This window comes from Eleutherodactylus coqui, chromosome 11 (genome assembly GCF_035609145.1).
Source record: "Eleutherodactylus coqui strain aEleCoq1 chromosome 11, aEleCoq1.hap1, whole genome shotgun sequence".
Lineage (NCBI taxonomy): Eukaryota > Metazoa > Chordata > Amphibia > Anura > Eleutherodactylidae > Eleutherodactylus > Eleutherodactylus coqui.
The window spans coordinates 138338128-138362447 of NC_089847.1; the positions used below are offsets into that span (position 1 = coordinate 138338128).

At 56.0% G+C, this 24320-nt stretch overlaps 2 protein-coding genes across 4 annotated transcripts in view; one reads left to right on the forward strand and one right to left on the reverse strand.

The window, feature by feature from the left end:
* C11H11orf16 (chromosome 11 C11orf16 homolog) overlaps window positions 1-8185 on the forward strand; it is a 32237-nt gene extending 24052 nt beyond the window's left edge. For both annotated transcript variants that reach the window (XM_066583660.1, XM_066583662.1), the window contains exons 5-9: window positions 732-1343; window positions 2892-3064; window positions 4876-5048; window positions 5135-5384; window positions 7691-8185. In XM_066583660.1, coding sequence (XP_066439757.1) covers window positions 732-1343; window positions 2892-3064; window positions 4876-5048; window positions 5135-5384; window positions 7691-7807 — 1325 coding nt within the window. In that variant the 3' untranslated portion in view covers window positions 7808-8185. The remainder of the gene's footprint in view (window positions 1-731; window positions 1344-2891; window positions 3065-4875; window positions 5049-5134; window positions 5385-7690) is intronic.
* Window positions 8186-14506: 6321 nt separating this feature from the next.
* Window positions 14507-20803, reverse strand: AKIP1 (A-kinase interacting protein 1). Of its 2 annotated transcripts, XM_066583663.1 has the most exons (5): window positions 20652-20803; window positions 18748-18941; window positions 16752-16829; window positions 16257-16358; window positions 14507-15042 (listed from the first exon to the last, which is right to left on the reverse strand). In XM_066583663.1, exons 2-5 carry the CDS (start codon window positions 18904-18906, stop codon window positions 14875-14877), a joined length of 507 nt encoding a protein of 168 aa, XP_066439760.1. In that variant the 5' UTR covers window positions 18907-18941; window positions 20652-20803; the 3' UTR covers window positions 14507-14874. The 2 variants fall into 2 exon arrangements, with proteins under 2 accessions (XP_066439760.1, XP_066439761.1); XM_066583664.1 differs by lacking the exon at window positions 16752-16829.
* Between the last annotated feature and the right edge of the window lie 3517 nt (window positions 20804-24320).

Genomic DNA, 24320 nt, shown 5'->3' on the forward strand with positions numbered 1-24320 from the left:
GAGATGTTTAAGTGCCTCTATGTAATGTAGTAATAAGGGATTGAAAAACTTTAAAAAATTGCTAAGTAGGGTGAAATGGAAAAAAATATCACTGCGCCGGATTGCGACCGCCGCTCCAGCCAGTCTGTGCGGGTGGGTGCAGCGAGCCGGCAGTGATGAGAAGAGGGGGTCCCTTATTCTCAGGATCAGAGGGGTCTAAGCAGTGAGACCCCCACCAATCGGGGTTATCTCGTATCCTCTTAGCCCCTGTAAACCCAACTATAATATGTACCAGATGTATGAAGAGGTGCGTTCTTTGCAGTAAGTTTGGCGCATCTTTGGCCGTCCGTGCACCAAAACATTGCAATCTGTAATTTGTGCTATAATTTACATTGATTTATTGCATAAACTCCAGCACATCGGCCGCGTCTATAGTAGCTCCGCCTCCACATAACTCCACCTACTTGTAATACAACTATAGCGGGCCGCAAAACGCGCGATATCATTATACCAGAGAACCGGCGTGCGTCAATGTATAAATTCCTCCATAGTCTGTTAGAACCTATACATTAACAGTAGACCAGAGCGACCCTTTAAAGAGGTTCTGCAGCAGTCTGTAGGGTATACACGCTGTACAGGCCAGGGTGCCGAGAGCCTCTATAGACTCCATTACGCCGCAGACCCGTATATAATATGGTATGAATCACCCTGTGGTTTCTACACACAATTTCAGGCGTGTCCATTTCTTGCAGCTACCGAGGATGAAGAGCTGACGGTTAGTTTTTGGAACGGCAAGAAATCAACTGTCCCCCTCAGGGTGGCCGTATGGATCTCGCCGTCGGTTCACTACCGGATCGTGGACACCCTTCACCGCCCCATCAGTAGCCGTCTGTCCTACCGGGACACAGCAGATAGAAGCGCCACCTACAGCAGCGCAGTGGCGGTCCCCATGTGCTCCGCTGACCACGCCCACAAATACAGGTGTCACTATCACAGCATCCACTCACATCTACCTACCTGCTGCCAGGACTGGTGGCCGCTCTCACCCAGGACCACCGTCTACATCCGGGGTAAGAAGGACGTCGATGAAGAACTACTGAACCCAACCATGAAGACCAGAGCCAGGAGATGCAAGGAGCGTGACCGGCGCTCCTCATCGTCATCTGAGGCTGAAGGTCAGGAGTCTCTGGATGATGAGAGTGATGATGAGACGTGTCTGTCCAAGACCACGCAGACCACCATGGTGGACAGCGCCGTGAACACCGATTCCAGCCTGTGGGAAAAACAGAGACTGGACACCAGTGACCGACCTGACTGGAAGTACTGGAAGAGGAACCAGCCAGAGCCCTTCTATCGGAAGCCAGGTACGGACTGCGATGCGCGCAGCGTAGTAAAAAACAAATCTCTGCTTGCTGTTCGTGAATGGAAATATTCTGCTTTTGGTTCTGTTCAGACTTGTGCCGGAGTATTCACTGCTTGACTCAGTCATTGGAGCCAAACAATGGAAGTGCTGGAAGCGGCGCCTCACTGAGGTCAACGGACCCGATTAGGATGGGGTTCCTTCATGCTGCCCGCAAACTGAATAGTGCAGCACAATGAGCTATTCTGTCCATAATGTTGTGCTACATCCCCGCCTGGAGGCTCCGACACAGATGTGAACAAACCTTCTATCCACAGGATGATAACCCTGCAGACCAGATACTTCTCACTGCTGAGGCTTTGCTGCAATGTACAATGCTCTAGGACCTAAGTTTGTAATCAATGCTGATACATTTCATCGATACATTGTAACAAAGTAGCAGGGAAGAGATGGGCGCTGCTTTAGGTACTGAATGCGCAAGAATGTCTAGACTGATACACTGTTACAAACCCTCAGCCATGGAGGAAGGATTTGCTCCGGTTTTCAGTCTCTGATGGTCTCTTACTGTAGTAGAATATTTCCATTTCCTGGAAGCAAACATGAAAAATGGTAAAGAATTAAAACACAATGCGGCAGATTAACTTCTGGAAGTCAACAACCCTCCTGCGCCCCCAGAAGTGCTCTTGTCACCGCAGACCGAAAAAGTGGTTCCCCCTTGGCCTATAAGAGGCTCCCGGAGGCCCCTTGTGTGTAGTGACCTCTTCTTCAGCTTGTAGAGCTTGTTGGCCACTAGACGCCTCTACGATGCAGAGAAGAGATTTCACCAGAGGGGGGCGCATTATTGGGGTGTGAGAAGCTGGAGAGTCGTCTAGAGGCGGTACAACAGGGTACTAGAGCCTCCATGCCCACCTGTATCACATCTTGTATCCAAGCTAGAGGTGGTACAACAGGGTACTAGAGCCTCCATGCCCGCCTGTATCACATCTTGTATCCAAGCTAGAGGTGGTACAACAGGGTACTAGAGCCTCCATGCCTGTCTGTATCACATCTTGTATCCAAGCTAGAGGCGGTACAACAGGGTACTAGAGCCTCCATGCCCACCCGAACCACATCTTGTATCCAAGCTAGAGGCGGTACAACAGGGTACTAGAGCCTCCATGCCCATCTGTATCACATCTTGTATCCAAGCTAGAGGTGGTACAACAGGGTACTAGAGCCTCCATGCCCACCGCTAGAGACTGTGCTAGAGCCTCCATGCCTGCCCGTATCACATCTTGTATCCAAGCTAGAGGTGGTACAACAGGGTACTAGAGCCTCCATGCACGTCACATACATACAAGCAGCACAGCAGAGTCCTTCACACACTGCGCAACCTCTGGTCATGTGACTGATGGCATCACAGTGACATCACAGGTCCTGTAAGCACACGCCTGCTGTCCGGCTAGGTGGTGGTTAGTATTCCATAGCAACTGAGGCCGTGTGTGTGTGTGTGGGGGGGGGGCTAAATTAGAAGCCTAATCTTATATTATAGAGAACTAATTATTTCTTACAGGAAGAACAACCACTAAGAGTGAATCGTCTACCTCAGACCTGAAGGCGGCGCTGTCCGATATCATCGGCTCATCCAATCAAAGCGCTTTATTTGAAGCTATTTCTGATGCACCACGCAGACGGTTAACGATGAAAGATGTTCTGGTTCATACGGATTTCAACTCTTCCCAAAAAGTAAGTTAGCAGAAGGCATTTTATTGTATATTTATATATACTCACAGAAAAAGAGGCCGGATACAAGATATATACTACAGAGAGGCTCAATCACCATCTGACCTGAAGGCATGCAGTAAGCCAGACTGCTAAATGGAGGAGCAAAAATGATCAGGTGCCCGATGAGTGATCAGCCACTCGTGTGGCGGTGACATCACTGAGAATGCAGCCTATTACTAGAGCTCGGCGGTGACATCACTGAGAATGCAGCCTATTACTAGAGCTCGGCGGTGACATCACTGAGAATGCAGCCTATTACTACAGCGCGGCGCTGACATCACTGAGAATGCAGCCTATTACTAGAGCGCGGCGGTGACATCACTGAGAATGCAGCCTATTACTAGAGCGCGGCGCTGACATCACTGAGAATGCAGCCTATTACTAGAGCGCGGCGGTGACATCATTGAGAATGCAGCCTATTACTAGAGCGAGGCAGTGACATCACTAAGAATGCAGCCCATTATTAGAGCGTGGCAGTGACATCACTGACAATGCAGCCTGTCACTTGTGGGGAAGCGGTGACGTCACAGAAAATGCAGCCTATTCAATATTAGAGAGCAGCGGTGACATCACTGAGAACACTGCCTATCCATCACTAGAGAGCAGCGGTGACATCACTGAGAACGCTGCCTATCCATGACTAGAGAGCAGCGGTGACATCACTGAGAACGCTGCCTATCCAGGACTAGAGAACAGCGGTGACATCACTGAGAACGCAGCCTATTACTAGAGCTCGGCGGTGACATCACTGAGAACGCAGCCTATTACTAGAGCTCGGCAGTGACATCACTGAGAATGCAGCCTATTACTTGAGCTCGGCGGTGACATCACTGAGAATGCAGTCTATTACTAGAGCTCGGCGGTGACATCACTGAGAATGCAGTCTATTACTAGAGCATGGTGGTGACATCACTGAAAATGCAGCCCATTATTAGAGCGTGGCAGTGACATCACTGAGAATGCAGCCTATTCAATATTAGAGAGCAGCGGTGACATCACTGAGAATACAACCTATCCATCACTAGAGAGCAGCGGTGACATCACTGAGAATACAACCTATCCATCACTAGGGAGCAGCGGTGACATCACTGAGAATACAACCTATCCATCACTAGGGAGCAGCGGTGACATCACTGAGAATACAACCTATCCATCACTAGAGAGCAGCGGTGACATCACTGAGAATACAACCTATCCATCACTAGGGAGCAGCGGTGACATCACTGAGAATACAACCTATACATCACTAGAGAGCAGCGGTGACATCACTGAGAATACAACCTATCCATCACTAGAGAGCAGCGGTGACATCACTGAGAATACAACCTATCCATCACTAGAGAGCAGCGGTGACATCACTGAGAATACAACTTATCCATCACTAGAGAGCAGCGGTGACATCACTGAGAATACAACCTATCCATCACTAGGGAGCAGCGGTGATATCACTGAGAATACAACCTATCCATCACTAGGGAGCAGCGGTGACATCACTGAGAATACAACCTATCCATCACTAGAGAGCAGCGGTGACATCACTGAGAATACAACCTATCCATCACTAGGGAGCAGCGGTGACATCACTGAGAATACAACCTATACATCACTAGAGAGCAGCGGTGACATCACTGAGAATACAACCTATCCATCACTAGAGAGCAGCGGTGACATCACTGAGAATACAGCCTATCCATCACTACAGAGCAGCGGTGACATCACTGAGAATGCTGCCTATAAAGTTGTTTATCAATCTCATTATTCCTTCTTTATAGGAACCATCACCTCCTGCAGTTGAGCATCTCGGGGAGTCAGAATTACTAAGACTACGGCACAAGAAAGAGATGCAGGAACGTCAACAGAAGAAGAAAACGGAACATCTTGAATGGGAGCGAAAAAGGGAAGCAGAGGCTGAAGAGAAATATAGCGAGAGTCAGGAGGCTCACAGGTGCCGGTCCGGAGACGCGCCGTACGCAGGTCTGTTATGGCCACACTGGGCTTCTCCATAAGGTGGTCTTCCATATGTATCCTTAGGATGAAGACCCTCCAGCGTCTACAGAAGGAGGAGCAGAAGCTGAAGGAACAGCAACTCCAAAACGTGAGCATTATGGAGGCCAGGAAGGCGGCACAAGAGGAGCGCGGCGAACACCACCAGACCATAGCCGCCGCCGACAAGAAGAAGGAAGAACGCCGGCTGGCTCATCTGAGGAAGGTCAGGGAGAGGATCGACATGAAGGAACTCAGGAAGTGCGTGGACAGCGAAGAGAGGGACAGGAACCACATGGTGAGTCCTCGGAACCATGGAGAGCGGGGTCATACAAACCACGCTTCACCAATATGTCAGTTTCTTGCCATTTCCAAGATCTCTGCTTGCTGGCAGCGTAGTGTGAGCTACCCTTCTGTCAGCTGTTAGGCCGGGCTCACATGGGTGATGGTTTACCGCATGATACACAGTAATTCGCAGGCAGTCAGATGCATGGTACTACACCGTTTTGCTCACATTTGCGTATATGTATTATGTAATACGCGAGCGCAAAAAGAACGCAGCGTGTTGTAATTTAGCGCGTATTACACACGAGGGAGCCCGTTGTCCTCTGTGGGCGCGTGATCACCGCAGCTCATACGCTATTACATTACCTATTGGTGGCGTTGATATGCAGACAGAGTGGGAAACTGAAACACAAAGAACAGGAGGACTGCGCATGAGAGCGTGCGTCAGATACACGGAAGGCGCAATATAGTCATGTGAGCCGGCCGCAGTCTGTAGGATCTCATCCCCTTGGTGGATCAGTGAGAACACCAGGCATTGGTACAAAACCGCAAGAGACACTCATTGTCAGTAACAACCTCCGCTACATGGCTCTAGTACCCCGTTGTATCCGAGCTAGAGACGGTACAAGATGTGATACAGGGCATGGAGGCTCTAGTACCCTGTTGTACTGCCTCTAGCTTGGATACAAGATGTGATACGGGTGGGCATGGAGGCTCTAGTACCCTGTTGTACTGCCTCTAGCTTGGATACAAGATGTGATACGGGCGGGCATGGAGGCTCTAGTACCCTGTTGTATCCAAGCTAGAGACGGTACAAGATTTGATACAGGTCCTAACAGTCTGGTCAGACGCTCCTCTCTACTGGTGGTCTGTAGGGGGCGTCCTGAGCCCGGTCACCTTGTGTGCCCCCATCCACTGGTCCCAACACCTCCTAACAGTCTGGTCAGACGCTCCTCTCTACTGGTGGTCTGTAGGGGGCGTCCTGAGCCCGGTCACCTTGTGTGCCCCCATCCACTGGTCCCAACACCTCCTAACAGTCTGGTCAGACGCTCCTCTCTACTGTTGGTCTGTAGGGGGCGTCCTGAGCCCGGTCACCTTGTGTACCCTCATACACTGGTCCCCAACACCCCCTAACAGTCTGGACAGACGCTCCTCTCCACCAGTGGTCTGTAGGGGGCGTCCTGAGCCCGGTCACCTTGTGTGCTCCCATCCACTGGTCCCATCACCCCTCAACAGTCTGGTCACACGCTCCTCTCTACTGGTGGTCTGTAGGGGGCGTCCTGAGCCCGGTCACCTTGTGTGCCTCCATCCACTGGTCCCACCACCTCCTAACAGTCTGGTCAGACGCTCCTCTCTACTGGTGGTCTGTAGGGGGCGTCCTGAGCCCAGTCACCTTGTGTGTCCCCATCCACAGGTCCCAACACCTTCTAACAGTCTGGTCAGACATTCCTCTCTACTGGTGGTCTGTAGGGGGCGTCCTGAGCCCGGTCACCTTGTGTGCCCCCATCCACTGGTCCCAACACCTCCTAACAATCTGGTCAGACGCTCCTCTCTACTAGTGGTCTGTAGGGGGCGTCCTGAGCCCGGTCACCTTGTGTGCCCCCATCCGCTGGTCCCATCACCCCCTAACAGTCTGGTCAGACGCTCCTCTCTACTGGTGGTCTGTAGGGGGCATCCTGAGCCCGGTCACCTTGTGTGCCCCCATCCACTGGTCCCATCACCCCCTAACAGTCTGGTCACACGCTCCTCTCTACTGGTGGTCTGTAGGGGGCGTCCTGAGCCCAGTCACCTTGTGTGCCCCCATCCACTGATCCCAACACCCCCTAACAGTCTGGTCAGATGCTCCTCTCTACTGGTGGTCTGTTGGGGGGGGGGGGGGGGGGGTCCTGAGCCCGGTCACCTTGTGTGCCCCCATGCACTGGTCCCAACACCCCCTAACAGTCTGATCAGACGCTCCCCTCTACTGGTGATCTGTCGGGGGTCCTGAGCCCGGTCACCTTGTGTGCTCCGATCCACGGGTCCCACCACCTCGGACAGAACAGCCCAGGTGATGGGGCTCCTTTTAGGGTCTGGATTGTTTTTGACAATGAGTGTATTTCCAAAGTTCCTTCACATTTCTGGCTCTGTTCACATTGGAGTCTTGGCTTCAGTGTCCGTCGCCGGATCCCTCATACTGGAGTCAGTCGGGTTCGGTTGTGTCTTTTTGGGCTGCATGCTGCACTATTCCTCCTGTGAAAAATGATGACAGCGGCGTGAATGGCGCCTGACCTAATGCTGAACAGTGGCGCAGTATTTTCAGACTTCTCTCTTCTATCGCAGGAGGCGCAGACAAGGAAAGCTCAGGATCATTACAAACAAGTGGCTCAGAGAGTTTACCAAGCCGAACAACAAGGAGGGCGAAGCAGAAGCCGCCATGTGCAGCCGATGGAGGAATAGAAGCCCGAGCCAAGATCTATATAGCGGAAGTAAAGCGGTGGGAGGGAATAATCCACCAATCGGATGAGTCAGGGGGTCGCAGGACGGATAAGTCGTCATTTAGCTGAAATGGGTTTGACTAGGTGTGATCTATGTATTCTATGATACTCCACAATAACCAGTATTTGACCGTTCTATGACTTGGTGTAGTGCATGTCATCACCTGCAGGGGTCACCGTTGCTACAAAACACATGTGCTCTGGAAAAAAATCTGATCACAGGTCGCTATATACAACGGGGGACATTTATTACTGGTCCGGCGCCAGAATTCTGGTGAAAGTTGTGCATTTTTTTGCCATAAATCAATTTAGACAAATTATTACTTTGCACCAAACAGAACAGATGTTCCGCCTCTCTTTTTCAAAGTGTCACCAAAAGCGGGCGGAGCTTACATGTCCAGAATTTAGAGACATTTAGGAGATGCAACTTTTTTTAAAAGTTGCAAAACTTGTTGCAGTCTGACTGCAGTAGGCGGGGGATGTACAAGGCGACTCCACATCTCTAGACATAGTCAAAGAAGCAACAAATGTATCAACGGCGGGCGATGAGGTGTGCTGGGAAAATAGTGATAATTACCGCCAAATGCCCCTCTACTCACTGGGGGGTGATCAACGCGTGATACAAACACGTAGCAGGTACAAGAGAAAATAAAATATACAAGCATATAGATGACAAGCAGAGTTGTACCTTAAAGGGAAGCCGCCCCCAGGTATGAGCACCGCAGACTAAGCTATAGCACCGCAATCAGCGGGAGTGCGCACACAAGAAAACTGAACTAAAAAAATGCCACAATAGCCGTTTTCTGATCATCTCGTTTCCTAAAAACAAAAAGATAAAATAATTGAAAAAAAACTGTATTTACCCGAGAATGGTGCCAATAAAAACTACAAGTTGGCTCCAATAAGCACATCTGATATCAGCTGTCGACTGAAGAATAAAACAGTGCTGGTCCCAGAAGGGGGCGCCACGTAAAAAGGCTTTATCTGTAAACCATAATAACGCCTCTATAGATCTGGTGCTGCCGTAACCGGAAGGACCGCAGAAAAGCAGAAACATAAGATTTCTACCAATGTTTAGCCCAAACACAATCCTGAAATTACCCCCCCCCCCATTGCCCTCCCCGATAAAAACTAAGAGTTCTTGAATATATTATATATAACAGAAGCCGTTCCATCAATAGCTGGACCGTCCCGCAAACCATCAAGTGTCACCGCTACAGCGATGAGAAGATGAACACGTGCTGACCGCTGGGACACAAAGGGGGAAGCGATTTCCTGGCATCCAAGACGAAAATGAATTGTTACTACGGGGTTAAATATGCACTTAAGGGGTTAAATATCTTTACGAGACGTTCGTTCACGGTCTAAGTGACATCTTCAGGAAGGTTTTTCTAATTTTAGTGTGACTGTTGGGGGGTTAGACATTGGATCAATATAGGATGGCCTCCTCCCCGGCCATCGCTGGAGCGGCTAATACATGGCGGAACGAGGTCAGAAGAGCCGAAAAGAACAACTCCACCCAACATGTAACACGCAGCCATCTTCTGAGCCATAATCGTTGTGTCTAAAGGAGCCCATCTTTCACGATGGAATTCAGTTCTGCCTGAAGAACAGTGATAAGGCGGACCACACGCTGTGTTCTGCCCGGGGTTCTGCACTGATAACAGCCGATTACATTGTCTCAGCTGTCAGCCCCGTATTAAGCGGGTGGCCAGTTCCCTGACTACATCACCCAGCAGCTCCCATGCTACTAATTGGTACTAAAAGGCATTAGTACCATTTAGTAGTTTATGGAAAATGATTGCTCAAAAGCCATCTTTTGAAGGACTGATTGTCCTGGAGCTCCATGAGAGGAAGAGAGGAATGTGGATATAAAAGCTGCCCCCACAGTAGGAGATCTCCGATGGGCTCTGATTCTATAGGGGCAGCAGGTATAAGAGTGTGCGCATGGACACTGAGGGACAGACACCCCATCACACCGAGGGACAGACACCCCATCACACCGAGGGACAGACACCCCATCACACCGAGGGGCAGAGACCCCATCACACCGGGGGGCAGAGACCCCATCACACCGGAGGGGCAGACACCCCATCACACCGGGGGGGCAGACACCCCATCACACCGGGGGGGCAGACACCCCATCACACCGGGGGGGGCAGACACCCCATCACGCCGGGGGGGGCAGACACCGCATCACACCGGGGGGGCAGACACCGCATCACACCGGGGGGGCAGACACCGCATCACAACGGGGGGGCAGACACCGCATCACAACGGGGGGGGGGGGGGGGGGGCAGACACCGCATCACAACGGGGGGGGGGGGCAGACACCGCATCACAACGGGGGGGGGGGGGGGGGGGGGGCAGACACCGCATCACAACGGGGGGGGGGGGGGGGCAGACACCGCATCACAACGGGGGGGGGGGGGCAGACACCGCATCACAACGGGGGGGGGGGGGGGCAGACACCGCATCACAACGGGGGGGGGGGGGCAGACACCGCATCACAACAGGGGGCAGACACCGCATCCCACCGAGGGGCAGACACCGCATCACTCTGAGGGGCAGACACCGCATCCCACCGAGGGGCAGACACCGCATCCCACCGAGGGACAGAGACCCCATTCCACCGAGGAACAGAGACCCCATCACACCGAGGGACAGACACCCCATTACACGCAGTGACAGACACCCCATTACACTGAGGGACAGACACCCCATTACACTGAGGGACAGACACCCCATTACACCGAGGGACAGACACCCCAATACACCCAGTGACAAACACCCCATCACACTGAGGGACAGACACCCCATTACACTGAGGGACAGACACCCCATTACAGCCAGTGACAAACACCCCATTACACCGAGGGACAAACACCCCATTACACCGAGGGACAAACACCCCATTACACCGAGGGACAGACACCCCATTACACCCAGTGACAGACACCCCATTACACCCAGTGACAGACACCCCATCACACCGAGGGACAGACACCCCATTACACCCAGTGACAGACACCCCATTACAGCCAGTGACAGACACCCAATCACACCGAGGGACAGACACCCCATTACACCCAGTGACAGACACCCCATCACACCGAGGGACAGACACCCCATCCCACCGAGGGACAGACACCCCATCACACCGAGGGACAGACACCCCATTACACCCAGTGACAGACACCCCATTACACCCAGTGACAGACACCCCATCACACCGAGGGACAGACACCCCATCACAGCCAGTGACAGACACCCCATTACACCCAGTGACAGACACCCCATCACACCGAGGGACAGACACCCCATTACACCCAGTGACAGACACCCCATTACACCGAGGGAGAGACACCCCATTACAGCCAGTGACAGACACCCCATTACACCGAGGGACAGACACCCCATTACACCCAGTGACAGACACCCCATCCCACCGAGGGGCAGACACCCCATTACACCGAGGGACAGACACCCCATTACACCCAGTGACAGACACCCCATCACACCGAGGGACAGACACCCCATTACAGCCAGTGACAGACACCCCATTACACCCAGTGACAGAGAACACTCCGGATCCTGCAGATAAATAACAGAAAATCTTTATTACAAATCATGGACAATGTTGCGGAGGCGCCGCGCCGCCCGCTGACTGTTACAGCTCGTTCATCGTCAGCACTTATAAAGTGCTAATTTAGGGGCAAAGCAGAAACATAACGAACACCCCTGTACTTACCCAACTGGCTTATCATGGGTACCGGCCATGCTGGCTGCAGCATCAGACCCCCGTGAGTATGCGGGTCCGCACAGAGCGCGGTGGAAGTCGCCGCTGTAGATCACAGGATGCCGGGTTTTCTGTGCACATATTTTAAAATCCACGTCACAAAAAATAATTGAGCGGTTAGTTCTTCCCCGTATCCGTGTTGGGTGGCTACACGCAGATTGTCCCATTGACTGGGGTAAAAGAGGTTTAAATACTATTAATGACCCCTCTTTAGGACAGGTCATCAGTAGTTGATCAGATGGGGTCTGCCGCTCAGGACCCCGGCCAATCAGGTGATCGGGTGCACGCCGTTAGCCCCACAATTCACAGAACAGAAGCAGTTAGCGCCGACCCCCTGTAGAGTGGCCAGCACTGGTAACTGCAGGCTTCCATTAAAAGCAATGACAGCTGCACCTGAAATAACCGCCCCGGCCATTACACAGGGGTTGGCGCATTCTGTTCTGTACCTGTGTGCTCTGGTGCTGGCAGCGGGTACCCGATCAGCGGACCCTAGCCGATCAACTATTGATGTTCTGTGCGGAGGGACCATTAATAGTATTTGCCTGGAATATCCCTTTAAATCCATGTGCAGATGTGAAACTCCACAGGAGAACTCAACCTCCGATCCCTACCGTGTGGTAAGTCTCAGATAAAAGTCACTATTGTCTCCCCACATAGAGCATCGGCCCCCTATAGACTACAGTGCGGACTCTCCACATAAGAGCGTCGGCCCCCTATAGACTACAGTGCGGACACTTCACATAGAGCATCGGCCCCCTATAGACTACAGTGCGGACTCTCCACATAGAGCATCGGCCCCCTATAGACTACAGTGCGGACTCTCCACATAAGAGCATCGGCCCCCTATAGACTACAGTGCGGACTCTCCACATAGAGCATCGGCCCCCTATAGACTACAGTGCGGACACTTCACATAGAGCATCGGCCCCCTATAGACTACAGTGCGGACACTTCACATAGAGCATCGGCCCCCTATAGACTACAGTGCGGACTCTCCACATAAGAGCATCGGCCCCCTATAGACTACAGTGCGGACTCTCCACATAGAGCATCGGCCCCCTATAGACTACAGTGCGGACTCTCCACATAGAGCATCGGCCCCCTATAGACTACAGTGCGGACTCTCCACATAGAGCATCGGCCCCCTATAGACTACAGTGCGGACTCTCCACATAGAGCATCGGCCCCCTATAGACTACAGTGCGGACTCTCCACATAGAGCATCGGCCCCCTATAGACTACAGTGCGGACTCTCCACATAGAGCACCGGCCCCCTATAGACTACAGTGCGGACTCTCCACATAGAGCACCGGCCCCCTATAGACTACAGTGCGGACTCTCCACATAGAGCATCGGCCCCCTATAGACTACAGTGCGGACTCTCCACATAGAGCATCGGCCCCCTATAGACTACAGTGCGGACTCTCCACATAAGAGCATCGGCCCCCTATAGACTACAGTGCGGACTCTCCACATAAGAGCATCAGCCCCCTATAGACTACAGTGCGGACTCTCCACATAAGAGCATCGGCCCCCTATAGACTACAGTGCGGACTCTCCACATAGAGCATCGGCCCCCTATAGACTACAGTGCGGACACTTCACATAGAGCATCGGCCCCCTATAGACTACAGTGCGGACACTTCACATAGAGCATCGGCCCCCTATAGACTACAGTGCGGACTCTCCACATAAGAGCATCGGCCCCCTATAGACTACAGTGCGGACTCTCCACATAGAGCATCGGCCCCCTATAGACTACAGTGCGGACTCTCCACATAGAGCATCGGCCCCCTATAGACTACAGTGCGGACTCTCCACATAGAGCATCGGCCCCCTATAGACTACAGTGCGGACTCTCCACATAGAGCACCGGCCCCCTATAGACTACAGTGCGGACTCTCCACATAGAGCACCGGCCCCCTATAGACTACAGTGCGGACTCTCCACATAGAGCATCGGCCCCCTATAGACTACAGTGCGGACTCTCCACATAGAGCATCGGCCCCCTATAGACTACAGTGCGGACTCTCCACATAAGAGCATCGGCCCCCTATAGACTACAGTGCGGACTCTCCACATAAGAGCATCAGCCCCCTATAGACTACAGTGCGGACTCTCCACATAAGAGCATCGGCCCCCTATAGACTACAGTGCGGACTCTCCACATAGAGCATCGGCCCCCTATAGACTACAGTGCGGACACTTCACATAGAGCATCGGCCCCCTATAGACTACAGTGCGGACACTTCACATAGAGCATCGGCCCCCTATAGACTACAGTGCGGACTCTCCACATAAGAGCATCGGCCCCCTATAGACTACAGTGCGGACTCTCCACATAGAGCATCGGCCCCCTATAGACTACAGTGCGGACTCTCCACATAGAGCATCGGCCCCCTATAGACTACAGTGCGGACTCTCCACATAGAGCATCGGCCCCCTATAGACTACAGTGCGGACTCTCCACATAGAGCATCGGCCCCCTATAGACTACAGTGCGGACTCTCCACATAGAGCATCGGCCCCCTATAGACTACAGTGCGGACTCTCCACATAGAGCACCGGCCCCCTATAGACTACAGTGCGGACTCTCCACATAGAGCACCGGCCCCCTATAGACTACAGTGCGGACTCTCCACATAGAGCATCGGCCCCCTATAGACTACAGTGCGGACTCTCCACATAGAGCATCGGCCCCCTATAGACTACAGTGCGGATCGGCATTACACGCATTAACCCTTTACACGTAGCGTAAATGTGACAGAACGTCTGCAAGGAAAAGTCGCAGCATTTACAGCAGAAGTCTCATCCGCATGGAGCCCAGCGACGGGACTGGCGTGGCGCAAATTATAAATCCAATTAGCATAAAGGTCAATTTATTCTGCTGATTTTCATTTTGTCTAATGAGGAGGTGAACTCTGCCCCAAAATCCGCAGGGGGCGCTCCGCTGCAGAAACCATGTGTGACCGCAGCGCCAGGTTGTTCCATCTTATGTCATCGGCTCCATCCAGGACACGCGGTGGTCCTCGCACAGCGGCAGAGTTATTCTCTCAGGTCCCACATGAAGCGCAGGCAGTGGTCACATGATCGCGGCAGATAACAGACACGTCCGTACATCCGGGTGCGTCACCCTTATAGAATATCAACCATAAAGTAGAGTTTTCTCGGATTGCACAAATCAACGACAAGTGCCACGGCACAGCGACAGAGCCCACCTTGGGTACAGACTACACACGGAAGGTCAGGTCCACGCTCTGCCCTGGGGTGATGTTCACCACGTGTGTTTGCGTCTGGCCGTTGGGGGAGGCGGCAGAGATACTGTACGTTCCAGGGGCGACTGTAATGTGAACATCTCGAGGGTCCCTCGTTGTAGCATGGGGAGCAGCGGCCGGGCTCTGCAGAGTACAAAGACAGAATATACGGAGGACGTCAGCACTCGCAAGCAAAGAGGCTTCACGGACCATATGACCAGGCCAGGAGAAACAAAGATGGCCGCAGCAGCTTCACTGATGCACATTGTTCATAGTATGTATCATTAGTCTAAGATACTACACCGAGCCTTGATTAACCAGCGCTGACCAATCACATCGGCATGTAGCGTCTTAGACTACTGATGACTGCTGTGCAGTGTGCATGAGATAGAGAAGTGGTTCGGCCATCTTTGTTTCTCCGGGCCCAGACGGTCACCTTAATGTACAAGCAGTAAAACTGCAGAATCTGCGCACTGCGACAACCTTTCTCACATGCTTGGCTGCAGCTGTCAGATGTACAACCCGACTGCCTTAAAGGTAACTTGCTTGAACCACGGCAGCATGAATCGGACAGGTACGCACGCCGCGCCCGTGTAGGTATTACTCCGAAACGCTGCAGCGCTCCAGAATAAACAAGTTTTGAGGATGCAGTCAGAATGGCGCCTTGAGCCGTGCCGACCTCTCACATCATATCATGGAGGAGCCGCACGGAATCACAATATACTCGAGCGGCGCTCCCTGACCGCGATCACCGGGAAGAGAACTGGATGTTTAAAGAAATCGGTTTGCAATAATGGAGTTTGAACAATTTTGCAGAGTCCACAAGTGGCAGCCGCAGGGTCCTGTGCGACGGAGTCACGGACTCTGCGCCACTGCTCACGCTCACGGGCTTCTTGTCACTGCGGAACACGCGGCATCTGTTAGCCCGTACTGCTGCGGAATACCACCACAACAGGACGTTTTCTGTCATGTGCGCAGCCCAATAGCAGCCAATGGGCTTTTGGCAGGGCGCATTACGTGCGCACCATATGCAGTGACAGGACGCTCGGGTGAGTGAGCGCTGCATCTACTCTGCACGGATCTAGCATGCTCTACAGTAACGGTTGCTGCGCTAGATCCGTTTATGTAACATGTTAAACAGTTTGGCGCGGTCTGCTATTTGTGCGTCCGTTAGCAGGTGATGTCTGTCGGGCTGCCCAAATAGTGTAACTGCAGCCAAGCGAAGAACACGCACGCTGTGAAGTGCTGCGAATGCCAATCACTGCAGAGTCCGTTACCCCGACACATTAATCTAGAAGGGTCCTCGGGGCGAATACGTTTTATAGGCACAGTATCACCACCGAGGCGTTGGCACTAACCGCGCTTGGAGGAGTCTTCATGGGCATCGGCTGGTGAAATCTGGAGAAGTGCTGTACTTCGCTGGCGGTCATCTCCTGCGCTGGGATGCGGCTGTGATACCTCTACAAGATGGAAAGTTAGACCCTTTTATACATACAGCACGTTTGTCAGGGACGCAGACCGGCATATGGGGGGATCAGCCGCCTGTTGTGGATCTGTTGGATTATATTGGAATAGAAGGACACAACAGGAGAAATATCTATAGGACCCCCCGATCCTGCAGGACATGGGAGGAGCGGCCCATCCACATAGCCTGATCACCGCACCAAAGGCGCTGGTGCCACGGGGTAAAATTAGGCGTATTTATGAAGGGATGACAAACATTTCATCTGTGTGGGCACAACTGCAGAATCCACAAAGCGGGACGCTGCAGGCACGAGGATGCCTAACCTATAGTGGGAAAGCCCTTCTAAAGGAGAATATGACAAAGGGGAGGAGCCACATGATATCGTTACCGCACACTGTACTGTTGTTTCTCGCATAAAGCGCGACAACGTGCTGAAGGCCTCTTCTGAGCTCGCCGAATGTTCTTCCTGCACAAAGTGACAAAACAGCAGCTCATTATGGTCACGGTGTAAACAATGGGTTAACATTCTCTATAGGCTTCTAAGCCTCGGGCCGCCCGCACATGGCAGAGCCTGATCCCGCAGCCGATTCCAGCTCTGACCGCGGCCAGCGACCCCGTGTACTTGTGTTCTCTCTTCTTTTTCCGTACTGCGGATGGCTGCGGCGAGCCGCTGAGGGACGAGCGCGGTACAGATTTTTGTTTCACTCGTTTATTTTTCTCGACTGTCACTGGGCGATGACACGGAATCCGCAACCCGTCTGCAATGTTAATTGCAAGCAGGCAGCAGGTCGGACGGCTTCCATTGACTTCAATAGAATGCGTCCATGCGGAATCTGCGCAAAAATGGAGCATGCTGCGATTTTTCCTCTGCCAATGGAAATGACAATTGAGTTCTGCTCATGTACAGGAAAAAGAGATTTCCCATGGTATTTGCTGCAGATACGTGGTGCGGACGCCCGCTCTGTGCAGGCGGCCTTACGCTGCTATTACACAAGCGCCAATGGCTACCACTACCACTTGTGTTATATCAGCCTGCAGCTGGCAATCATGAGGAAACCGCGAAAGCTCATGTAATAGCGGGCTACACGTGGCCGTAACTGCCGGACGCACTACGAGACTCGGAAGCAACGAACATCGGACAGCGAACAGACACCCGGCTGCACGCCGTCCGATATACAGACATCACGCTTCCATTTCTCATCAGTGAAGCGGTCGGCGTTTCTTCATGTGGGTACAAGTGTATATCCTTACAGGGTACAACGGGGCGTGTGCCATCACAGGGAATGAATAAGCCCAGCACACCGAGCCTAAAGGGAATACTGAATATGCCAGAATGTGTGATTGATGGAGGACTGACCCCCCAGATGCCAAGTGGGTAACTGGTCCCCATGCCCGGAGGAAGAGTAGTTGCCCGTGAGCGGTCACACTTCGTTACAGTCTGGGGGCTCCATAAACCCCTGCCATAAATATTAGTGACCCTAAGGTCCCGGGGCGAACTCTATCCACGGACCAGAGGTATATTACCCGGTGCCTCCTCTATGGCGGTAGTGCTGCAGATCTGCCGGATCCTGGGGCCCCTTGGTGGTCCTCCCGATGGCCGGGACTTACTAGACTAGGCGGTGCATCATCTACAGGTCCTTCCACACTGGACAGTTATAGGGGCGGAGCGTTCTTCCAAATGCTCAACCGCGTGACAACGAGCCGCGTGACAACCAACAGAAAAGCAGATTTGTCAGCTGATCGGCTCCTTCATGCAAGCATAAAACTGCTCACCACCTGGAGTCCAAGGAGACCGGCGATCGCTGACCGCTGTGGGGGAGGAATGATCGAGTCAACGATTGGTCGTTCCTACAGAACAGACGATCTGCCTGCGTGCACGGAGGGGAGGAGCGCGGGCCGGCAGACATCTACCTGCGTAATAAGAGACTGCGATTGGCCAATCAGAGAGCAGCATGCAGCGCCCGACTACCGATGCCCAGTGTGTGTAGTGGCAGGGCATCAAGGCTCAGCGCCAGTGTGCCCACAGAGGAGGGCAGCAGGTAACCGACCCCTGGTCAACGGATGACTGCGGGCTCTGGGATCAGAGGGACATTTACAAGCTTGAAAAAGGCCACTGCTGGCCGACCCGTGGCTGCCAAGAGACCATGGAGTAACGAAGACTTTGCTTTACTTGACGTCTACGTCTGCGCTGCCGCTTCCTCTGCTACACGAGCAGCAAATTGGCATCCATTATGGTAAAAGGATGTCGTGACACGTCCAACGTACGCGGGTCTTGTTGGCGGTCCGCGTGCATACGGCCACATTAGAGGAGGGGATTCAGCCCTAGAACAGGGGGACGGGGTGACGCCAGTGTGAACGCCCATCATTGCGCGGCACATACTGACCTCTGGGGTTTCCGATCCAAGACGTGTCCTTAGACTGCGCCCGCAGTGTGTCCGTGCGGGCCGCCAGTCCAGCTCCCTGCAGCGCGCTCGCTCCAGCACCGCTCGGCCCAGCGCAGACGTCCTCCGCAGAGAGTCCTCCATCCAGCAGCTTCCCTCCATGAGCGGATGTGCGGGCTGCGGGTGCTAGGAGTGCCCTGCAGGAGACAAGAGATGTGGAAATAAGCTTAACGGCAAGAAAAAGTGGCGCAAAATAATCCCCAGAGCCGCACTCAACGGTCAGATGATGCCCGGGCACACAAGAGCCGCTCCAGGACGTCTATGATTGGCGACCCGGACTGCTGTGGCAATCGCCTGCGTCCAGAGCGGCAGCGGCAGCCATCTTACGGCTTCGCTTGTTTGTGTCCTCCCTGAACACTTCATGGACTGTAGAACCTCTTCCGGCGGCTGGTGAACGCCGCGCTCTAAATGTGGCGCATCATTACAACGGGGGAAGCGCTGAACGCCACTAAAACAGAGCAGGCAGCGTTCGCAAACCGCGGCATCAGAAACACTCGTGTGAGGAGTGAGAGCAGGGAGGCGCTTTACACGGTTTAGCGCTGCGTTGGAAACGCTGTAAAACCGGTGTGAGAGCGGCCGCAGGTGCGTTCGCACGTCTCGGATCGGCTGCGGTCGCACGTCTCGGATCGGCTGCGTTCGTACGTCTCGGATCGGCTGCGTTCGCACGTCTCGGATCGGCTGCGTTCGCACGTCTCGGATCGGCTGCGTTCGCACGTCTCGGATCGGCTGGGTTCGCACGTCTCGGATCGGCTGCGGTCGCACGTCTCGGATCGGCTGCGGTCGCACGTCTCGGATCGGCTGCGGTCGCACGTCTCGGATCGGCTGCGGTCGCACGTCTCGGATCGGCTGCGGTCGCACGTCTCGGATCGGCTGCGGTCGCACGTCTCGGATCGGCTGCGTTCGCACGTCTCGGATCGGCTGCGTTCGTACGTCTCGGATCGGCTGCGTTCGTACGTCTCGGATCGGCTGCGTTCGCACGTCTCGGATCGGCTGCGTTCGTACGTCTCGGATCGGCTGCGTTCGCACGTCTCGGATCGGCTGCGGCTCGCACGTCTCGGATCGGCTGCGGCTCGCACGTCTCGGATCGGCTGCGTTCGCACGTCTCGGATCGGCTGCGTTCGCACGTCTCGGATCGGCTGCGTTCGCACGTCTCGGATCGGCTGCGTTCGCACGTCTCGGATCGGCTGCGTTCGCACGTCTCGGATCGGCTGCGGCTCGCACGTCTCGGATCGGCTGCGGCTCGCACGTCTCGGATCGGCTGCGGCTCGCACGTCTCGGATCGGCTGCGGCTCGCACGTCTCGGATCGGCTGCGGCTCGCACGTCTCGGATCGGCTGCGGCTCGCACGTCTCGGATCGGCTGCGTTCGCACGTCTCGGATCGGCTGCGTTCGCACGTCTCGGATCGGCTGTGTTCGCACGTCTCGGATCGGCTGTGTTCGCACGTCCTGGTTGCGGCTCGCACTGCGGGGCCCATCTGCAGAGTTCAATCAAATTCAAAAGGGAAATCAAAAAGATTGACACTAAAATCCACAAGAATCAGCGAGTCGGTAACGCCCGTACGTACGGTTTCACAACATCGGCGTAAAGCCGACCGGAGACGGAGCGCGGACAGAATGCGGTCTCCACCCCTGAGAAGCCGCACAGCGTCCGCTATTAAAGTCTACCGTATTAGCGCCACTCTGCCGTCTCGCCTCACTACTCTGAGCCAGGACCAATCAGCGAGGAGAGCAGTTGGCCCCGCCCACTTACTCAGCAATAATCAATAAAGTCAGTAATTAGGAAAACTACAGGGATTGTAAACCCTTTTAGGTCTCTTCACCACTGATGCCCAGAACAGGGGCAGATACCTAAGAACAAGGAGAACATCAGCATGGCGGGTGCAGACCACGTATGACGCAATAAACGGAGCCTACAGCCTTCCATGTTACGTCATTCTGTCAGAAGTCTCCTGTAACGTGACGTCACAACTCCGGATCTGCGCGCACTGCCTGCCGGGAAGGAAAACACCAACCCGCAGGCCGGAAGCACGGCTGGAGAGACACGTAACTGAGGCGTCACCGCGGTGAATGCCGGGATATGTAGTCCAAGGCGGCGAGAAAAGGCGGGAAAAGCTCTAAGGCGACGAGGAACGACTGACGTGTGAAGTGTCCTGTTATAATGTAGGGGGTGACAGCCCGGTAATGGGGTGTGTGCAGGCCGTGTATATACAGAGCAGGCTATACATATATATACATACACACACAGTGCAGGTTATATATCTATACACATGTATATACAGAGCAGGCTATACATATATATATACAGTGCAGGTCATATATATCTATACACATGTATATACAGAGCAGGCGATATATCTATGGAGTGTATATAATATATGTAACAGGACCCCGTTATAAGTCTGGTGATGGGGGGGCTCCGTGTGTCCAGCTGATACAGAATGGTTCTAGTAAGGACCCCCGTGGACGCAGCTGTTCGCAGTGATTGAAGCCGCTGATCTGGGGTCCCTCCGCCCCGGCACTGTGTGGGGTCCCTCCGCCCCGGCGCTGTGTGGGGTCCCTCCGCCCCGGCGCTGTGTGGGGTCCCTCCGCCCCGGCGCTGTGTGGGGTCCTCCGCCCCGGCGCTGTGTGGGGTCCTCCGCCCCGTCGCTGTGTAGGGTCCCTCCGCCCCGGCGCTGTGTGGGGTCCCTCCGCCCCGGCGCTGTGTGGGGTCCCTCCGCCCCGGCGCCATATTTGTTATGTCACTCCCAGAACGTCTTGCCTCCTTTTCATCCAAAACCAGATGGCAGCGGTCCGCAGGAAGTCCTGGGCGCTTCACACCGCGTGCGATTGGGGTGTTTTCATCACTTTTTGTGCATTTTTGGGGTAAAAAAAGCCTAAAAATGCATGTTACCACTGCAAGCCAGAAAGAAGCGCATGTGACGCCCGGACCGCGGTCATACGTGGAGGGTTTTCCGCATCACAATCTGCGCGTGAAGCGGGAGTCACTCCCTCACTTGAAATGGTGAAATCTGCACTGAAAATGCGCAGTCTGCGCCGCCATGGAGGATGGGAGATCCACGCCGCCGGCCGCCGCTGTCGCAGGTTTCCTGTCGGTTATTCCTGCAGCGTGTGGCTGAGATTTGTCGATCTCTCGTCTTCTAGCGCCCCGAGGGCTCCTTCACGCGGGCGCGTTCTTCATCACTAGTTTGTAAGCCACAGCTGGGGAGGAAGCAGAAGATTCGCATTTCTTCCGTATTTTGGCTTCGCTGCTGGTTCTGGCTGAGCCCTCCGGCCGCGGTCACGTGGGACATCTGCAGCATTCACGAAGCGGAGGGGATGTTATAAATTGCATCTGCGTGTTGTGGAAAAATATCCGCACCCCCGTGGACGCAGCTGTTCGCAGTGATTGAAGCCGCTGATCTGGGGTCCCTCCGCCCCAACGCTCTGTGGGGTCCCTCCGCCCCGGCACTGTGTGGGGTCCCTCCGCCCCGGCGCTGTGTGGGGTCCCTCCGCCCCGGCGCTGTGTGGGGTCCCTCCGCCCCGGCGCTGTGTGGGGTCCCTCCGCCCCGGCGCTGTGTGGGGTCCCTCCGCCCCGGCGCTGTGTGGGGTCCCTCCGCCCCGGCGCTGTGTGGGGTCCTCTGCCCCGGCGCTGTGTGGGGTCCTCCGCCCCGTCGCTGTGTAGGGTCCCTCCGCCCCGGCGCTGTGTAGGGTCCCTCCGCCCCGGCGCTGTGTGGGGTCCCTCCGCCCCGGCGCTGTGTAGGGTCCCTCCGCCCCGGCGCTGTGTGGGGTCCCTCCGCCCCGGCGCTGTGTGGGGTCCCTCCGCCCCGGCGCTGTGTGGGGTCCCTCCGCCCCGGCGCTGTGTGGGGTCCCTCCGCCCCGGCGCTGTGTGGGGTCCCTCCGCCCCGGCTCTCTGTGGGGTCCCTCCGCCCTGGCGCTCTGTGGGGTCCCTCCGCCCCGGCGCTGTGTGGGGTCCCTCCGCCCCGGCGCTGTGTGGGGTCCCTCCGCCCCGGCGCTGTGTGGGGTCCCTCCGCCCCGGCGCTGTGTGGGGTCCCTCCGCCCCGGCGCTGTGTGGGGTCCCTCCGCCCCGGCGCTGTGTGGGGTCCCTCCGCCCCGGCGCTGTGTGGGGTCCCTCCGCCCCGGCGCTGTGTGGGGTCCTCCGCCCCGGCGCTGTGTGGGGTCCTCCGCCCCGGCGCTGTGTGGTGTCCCTCATCCCCGGCGCTGTGTGGTGTCCCTCCTCCCCGGCGCTGTGTGGGGTCCCTCCTCCCCGGCGCTGTGTGGGGTCCCTCCTCCCCCCGGCGCTGTGTGGGGTCCCTCCGCCCCGGCGCTGTGTGGGGTCCCTCCGCCCCGGCGCTGTGTGGGGTCCCTCCGCCCCGGCGCTGTGTGGGGTCCCTCCGCCCCGGCGCTGTGTGGGGTCCCTCCGCCCCGGCGCTGTGTGGGGTCCCTCCGCCCCGGCGCTCTGTGGGGTCCCTCCGCCCCCGGCGCTCTGTGGGGTCCCTCCGCCCCGGCTCTCTGTGGGGTCCCTCCGCCCTGGCGCTCTGTGGGGTCCCTCCGCCCTGGCGCTCTGTGGGGTCCCTCCGCCCTGGCGCTGTGTGGGGTCCCTCCGCCCCGGCGCTGTGTGGGGTCCCTCCGCCCCGGCGCTGTGTGGGGTCCCTCCGCCCCGGCGCTGTGTGGGGTCCCTCCGCCCCGGCGCTGTGTGGGGTCCCTCCGCCCCGGCGCTGTGTGGGGTCCCTCCGCCCCGGCGCTGTGTGGGGTCCCTCCGCCCCGGCTCTCTGTGGGGTCCCTCCGCCCTGGCGCTCTGTGGGGTCCCTCCGCCCCGGCGCTGTGTGGGGTCCCTCCGCCCCGGCGCTGTGTGGGGTCCCTCCGCCCCGGCGCTGTGTGGGGTCCCTCCGCCCCGGCGCTGTGTGGGGTCCCTCCGCCCCGGCGCTGTGTGGGGTCCCTCCGCCCCGGCGCTGTGTGGGGTCCCTCCGCCCCGGCGCTGTGTGGGGTCCCTCCGCCCCGGCGCTGTGTGGGGTCCTCCGCCCCGGCGCTGTGTGGGGTCCTCCGCCCCGGCGCTGTGTGGTGTCCCTCATCCCCGGCGCTGTGTGGTGTCCCTCCTCCCCGGCGCTGTGTGGGGTCCCTCCTCCCCGGCGCTGTGTGGGGTCCCTCCTCCCCCCGGCGCTGTGTGGGGTCCCTCCTCCCCCCGGCGCTGTGTGGGGTCCCTCCGCCCCGGCGCTGTGTGGGGTCCCTCCGCCCCGGCGCTGTGTGGGGTCCCTCCGCCCCGGCGCTGTGTGGGGTCCCTCCGCCCCGGCGCTGTGTGGGGTCCCTCCGCCCCGGCGCTGTGTGGGGTCCCTCCGCCCCGGCGCTGTGTGGGGTCCCTCCGCCCCGGCGCTTTGTGGGGTCCCTCCGCCCCCGGCGCTCTGTGGGGTCCCTCCGCCCCGGCTCTCTGTGGGGTCCCTCCGCCCCGGCGCTCTGTGGGGTCCCTCCGCCCTGGCGCTCTGTGGGGTCCCTCCGCCCTGGCGCTGTGTGGGGTCCCTCTGCCCCGGCGCTGTGTGGGGTCCC